The sequence below is a fragment of the Austrofundulus limnaeus genome, unplaced genomic scaffold (assembly GCF_001266775.1).
Source record: "Austrofundulus limnaeus strain Quisiro unplaced genomic scaffold, Austrofundulus_limnaeus-1.0 Scaffold901, whole genome shotgun sequence".
In the NCBI taxonomy this organism is placed as follows: domain Eukaryota; kingdom Metazoa; phylum Chordata; class Actinopteri; order Cyprinodontiformes; family Rivulidae; genus Austrofundulus; species Austrofundulus limnaeus.
In genome coordinates, this window is record NW_013953303.1 from 156,274 (window position 1) to 161,975 (window position 5,702).

At 38.2% G+C, this 5,702-nt stretch overlaps 2 protein-coding genes across 2 annotated transcripts in view; one reads left to right on the forward strand and one right to left on the reverse strand.

The window, feature by feature from the left end:
• ids (iduronate 2-sulfatase) overlaps positions 1–1,577 on the reverse strand; it is a gene marked incomplete in the record, with an annotated part of 34,630 nt that extends 33,053 nt beyond the window's left edge. The window contains 4 exon segments of the mRNA XM_014029436.1: positions 134–222; positions 823–1,000; positions 1,092–1,228; positions 1,468–1,577. Coding sequence (XP_013884890.1) covers positions 134–222; positions 823–1,000; positions 1,092–1,228; positions 1,468–1,543 — 480 coding nt within the window.
• Positions 1,578–2,478: 901 nt separating this feature from the next.
• The window catches only part of dcps (decapping enzyme, scavenger), a 5,519-nt gene continuing 2,295 nt past the window's right edge, over positions 2,479–5,702 (forward strand). The window contains exons 1-4 of the mRNA XM_014029437.1: positions 2,479–2,696; positions 3,357–3,507; positions 3,590–3,735; positions 3,804–3,917. Of these exons, the coding sequence (XP_013884891.1) occupies positions 2,520–2,696; positions 3,357–3,507; positions 3,590–3,735; positions 3,804–3,917 (588 nt within the window). The 5' untranslated portion in view covers positions 2,479–2,519. The remainder of the gene's footprint in view (positions 2,697–3,356; positions 3,508–3,589; positions 3,736–3,803; positions 3,918–5,702) is intronic.

The following is a 5,702-nucleotide window of genomic DNA, read 5'->3' on the forward strand; positions in this document are numbered from 1 at the left end:
TAAAAATTAAACCAAGATTTATAATAATTATCATTTTGATCCGTACATTGGTAATGTCTGACTGGGCCTCGTGTCACTTTATGTTCAATAAACTGGTAAACTGGTCTAGAAGATGTCCTTATGTCTGCTGTACCTTTTTATTCTCAAACAGAAATGAAGCTGGATGGAAAGCTGGGATGGACCAGCTGTAGGGGAAGTCATCAGTGTGATTAGAGGCGATTCCTGAAAAAAATAAAGAAATATAAGACAAGACGAGAAGAAACGTTTCAGGACAGAAACAGTAGTTTCTGAGAACATGATCCTCATTTCTACACATTTCACACCACTAATGAAACGTTTAAACAACTGAAGGACAAAACATTATACATTATTGCAAAACACCTTGAAACTGGCCTCCTACTGTTTCCGACACTCCCACTTCAGCAGGTCTTCACAACAATGCTTCAAGCTTTAGTAGAAGTGTTGGAAGAGGGTTCTCTAAAAACATTTTCCCTCAATAAAGACATTATTTAGTCCAAAAAAGGCCGGACTCAGAAGTGGTTCAGATTACAATCTCACCCTGCTCTGTGGAGCGGGGTCCTGGTTGCAAACTGAGCTCCAGGGAGGAGATTTGTGTAAATAGGCGGAGCTTTGTAGCAGCAAGGATTTAGGCAGCTCCACACGACATTCCACAAGAGATTCAAGGATTTCATAAACATGCATGAACGAGTCAAAGCGACACTCAGGTGTGTTTTTGATGAGGGAATGATATTATAACTTGAAATGAAGATCCAACAGGTCCATTCTGAACTTTAAGCCCCTTTAACGTGTCCTCAGTCTCACCTGGATGGAACACCTTGCCCACTGACATGGTGGTGTAGCCTCTGGACTTAAAGTACTGGGGCAGGGTTGTGTAGTTCCCCGAGTGGACCCTCCAGTAGGAGTTGAAGTCATACAGCCGGGTGGTGTCCGGTCTGCGACTGGTCAACATGGACGTGCGACTGGGAGCGCACACGGCTTGCTGCGGATGAAAACACACACGTGTCGGTCACGTGTTTCAGTCAGGTCGTCCTCACCTGTTCCTTCTGCAGGTGGACCTGAAACTGGCTCACCTGGACGTGGGCCTCCAGAAACACCTGGCTTCTGGAGGCCAGCTGGTCGATGTTGGGGGACTTTACTAACGGGTCACCATAGCAGCCCAGTGATGTCCTCAAGTCATCAGCCATGATGAAAAGTACATTTGTTCTCTCTAAAAACAGACAGGACTTTTCAGAATGTCAGCTAACAATACTATTAATATATATGTATTTTGAAAGTATTTAGAAACAAACAAAAGTAGTGGTTTCACCTCAGCTGCTTCAAACTCAGAAATACAGGAGAGTAAATTAAATTAGCATGTAAAATTAGCACCTACAAGCTAATAACATTAATTTAATAACATATTTTAAGTGAAATTAATGTATTTCGTAAAGAAACCAAACTAACTACCTGTCAACGGACCAGCAGCACCTGTGAATAAACGAAGAGTCATTAATAAAAGCCATTTACACACTGCTGTCTTCATGTTTATCCAGCTAAAACTACTTTAAACTACTTCCTGTTAGTCTAAAGACTGCTGCGTTTTCATTGGTTAGTTTAGCTGTCGCCCCGCCTCCTTATTCTGATTCTATTAGTGGAATGACATGTCAATCACGATGTTAGCTTGTTAGCGACTATATCAATTTAACTACCAGATTTATCAGTTTTATTTTTGTATTTGAATTTTATTACAGATTACAAGGCGCGGGGTGACCAGAGACAGTGAAGTAACTTTAAATCATTACAGCGCGCCAAAGCAAAGAATGTTTGAATGGGTTTTGATTGAAGCTTTTATTTTGAAATATATACCGGAAGTTAGTTTCTGAGAGAAACAAAAGGATCCAGAAAGAGGTCTCACTCTGCATAAATCTCTTCCAAAAAAAACAATAAAAGACTGTCTCCAAGAGGCAAAACAGCGCCGGGGAATTAAAGGTTTATTTTATTTTTAAAACAAATAATGAATTACAAACTAAACTGGAGATCTGTATAATGAAAACAATCCCAAAGCATGAAGCACTGACTGTTCCCAGCAAAAGAAAAGTGTGGGATGGAGGAAACAGGACAGTTTGTGACTGATTGGATAACAATGAAAGAAAATCAGTATAATAAAGGGAAATGTAAAACAATTTCAATAAAAATGAAAAACAAGAAATTAAATTTCAGTTCACTAAACAGAGGCAGACATGGATTGTAGTTAATTGTATGGAAGAGATATTGGTGGACCAGTTTATTTGTTTATTTCTTAAAATCTATTCAAATTTCCTGATTTAAATTTAAAGTTAAAACCTAAGTTACTGCATTAATTTTAATTTTCATAATTCAGAGCCAAATTTCTACAAAATAAACAACAGAAAAAACATCCTGTAAGAGAGAAATGAAGAGTGACACCTCTTTCACACAGACGATCTTTGTAAAGAGACGCCGCTGACTGAGCATGCGCCACAGAAGCTTTGTGCGGCTCAATGGCGACTAAACGTGAAGCGGAGCGAGATGAAGAGTCTGGGGACGTTAAGAGGCTAAAAGTGGACCGAAAAGACGAAGAGAATGAACCGGAATGTGAAAATATTTTGTCCGGATTCCAAACATCCAGAGTTCTGAGGGATTCTGCCCGCGAGAAAATCATTTTCATCCATGGAAAGGTCATTTCCGGTCAAATTCGAGAGCTTCATTTTATTTTGTTAATTTGAGTTTCTGTTATTAAGAGCAGCTTAATAAATAAGGGAAGCGTTTTACTCATGTTTATTGATTTTCTTTTTTTTTTTTAATTAATGATTTCCGGTTGATTATTTCAAAATAAAAGTACCTTTAAAATATGAACATTTAAAAAAAGATGCGCGCATCAAAGGGACACTTGTGTAGTTCTGTTCTGGAAGTCCAGGCTGTAACGCGTAGGGCTGCAACGATACAGAAAACTCACGATTCGGTTCGATACTTTAGTCTCACGGTTCGATATTTGTTCGATACAAAAAAGAGAAATGTCCATGATGCTTTTAACTTGTAATTTATTTAAATTAATTATGAACATTTGTTTGACCTCAAAAGTACAGTTTTTAAATTAAATGTTGCTGAAACAGCAAGTTTCTCAGTGGATCTGTGCTCCACAATGCAGCCTAGGTGGAGTAGTCGAACACAGATCCACTGATCCTTCAACACAGAGGATCTTCAGAAGACAAGCTGATAAAGTAAATTTTTAAAATCTGTATTGTTCAATACAAGTGTGTATTGAACCTAAAGCACTGTTCGATACGGGTACATGTACATTGCACTCCTAGTAACGCATCAGTCCAATGTGTCCTCAGATTGCTGATGAGGAGGCCGTGGTCATTCTGGAGAAGACGCCCATCAGAGAGGACTCGCTCCCGGAGCTCTTTAGTTCCTCCACCCTCAGATTAGAGATGAGGAATGACGTCTACAGCACGTACCGCCTCCAGGTGCCCTCTCACCTGAACGGTACGGACAAGAGATACCAGGAGTTTTATTTTCTGGTCTCAGCTGCAGCAGGACAATCTGGTGATTCGGTCTTATTTTGCAGAGATTAAGACTACAGTGGTGTGTCCGGCCACTCAGAAGCACGTGAAGAAATACCAGCAGCAGGAGAGTTTCCTGGTGGAGGAGACGGCGCAGGACTACGAGTCCATCACTCTGCCCTACGTCCAGCAGCAAAGCTTCAGCCTGCAGGTGGGAGCAGCTCCTCCGTCACCGTCTCTGTCGCTCCTCTCTGAGCTCACATCTCTCCTCTGTGTCAGTGGGTCTACAACATCCTGGAGAAGAAGGCCGAGGCCGACAGGATCCTTTATGAAGATCCAGACCTGGAGCTCGGATTCGTGCTGCTTCCTGACTTCAAGTGGGACCAGAAACAGGTGAAGGACCAGAACTTACTTACGTTCTGTGCACTACAGGTCCTGGAAAACCAGTTTACAGACCACCACCGTCAAAAAAACTAAAAAAAAAAAAAAAAGATCATGATTAATTTTTTATATCCTCCAGTCTCGATTATTAACACGATTATTTTGTTCACCTAAAAGTGTGTAATTATAAAAAGACTGAAAATTAATTTAACAAATAAATAGCTACAGAAATAAAAAATAATGGTTATTTCATTTTCACTAATATACAATAACTGCTGTTCTGAACATTAAATTATTTTTGCAAGGTGTTTAAAATTCACTAAGAAAAAAAATGTGTAAATCATAGAATCTCACATTACTAAAGTTATCCTTTTGTAAAATAAAAGTTAACATTAAATGTATTTTTAAATTTATTTATCAGTGTGCATTGCCAATGCAATGCACACTATTGTGATTCGTTTCCCATCCAAGTCATCTCAACTTTGCCATGCTTCTCCTCCTGCATACTTTGTCCTAGAGCTGCCATTGTAATTTATATCTGTTAAAGCTCCTGTGTCAAATGATGGCTATGCCTTTTGGTGCCTGTAAAACTTATAGTTTGTGAAATATTAATGTTTAATGAATTATAATGGGAGTCAATGGAGCCTTGTAATGGTCCAATACTGCCCCCAGCTGTACTCAACTTGGTACTGCACCGTAGTTTTTATTGTATTTAATCTCAATAGTTCAGTGTTTACAATACTAATATGATTGTATTTTGATGTTTTACTATAATATTGTCTTAATACTGCTCGATTGTTGTAATATTATGCATTTTTGTGTCAATAATTGTATTGGCAATGTGGCCTCTTTCTTCACACATACAAACCAACCCCTGCCACCACCTTCTGCCACGACTCTATTGGTCTAACGGTCTATGTTATAGAGTTTCTTGTGGGAGATCAGGGTTCAAAACCCAGCTACTGCAACTTTAACAAAAAATCTCTTCAAACTTCATATTGTCACACAGTTACCCTCATTACAAACACCTGCTGACGTGACAGGCACAAGCTGGTATAGCAAACACATTTGAACTTGGTCACAGTTCATTCTGCAAGTGCACTGCTGCAGGCAAAGCCATGCTGCAATGACATGCTACATGGCAATGTGCACTTGTTTTACATCGTAAAAACCCATGTCTAGTTTAAAAATATTTTCATTTCTTTAAAAAAACAAATTTTATACATACAACAAATAAGGCAACACGAATATAATGAAAGGCAGCAGAAAGAAGAACAAAAATTCTTATTGAAATCTGCCCCTTTTTGTAAATAAATAAGGTGAAACAATAATAGTCTTTAAATAACAAATCATAACAAATACTTTAACTCCTTCTCAAACAACGGTTCTTATGAATGCACATTATAAAAATTAATATTTCTTAAATAATCTAACTTTTATCATTCTCTTAAATAAAGTTATTGAGTCAGCATTTTTATAATCACTTTCCAGATTGTTCCACAGTCTTATTCCTTGGACCGAAGTACATCTGTCCTTCAAATTTGTTCGAATTTTGGGCTTTACAAAACATCTCTATGACTGCGTATTAGGGCCACTTTGCCGATTGTAGGAATTACTCATGAAATCAGGACCAGCCTAATTTTCATAAAATAACCCCAAGATCTTGCAAAAATGAAACCAGGAAATAATGAAATATCCCTCTGATGATGAAGTGAAAAATGAAAACTTGTGACTGGTCAGATTTCTTAAAATAAAGTAATTTATTTTAGATATATGAACAGGCATTAACATATAAAC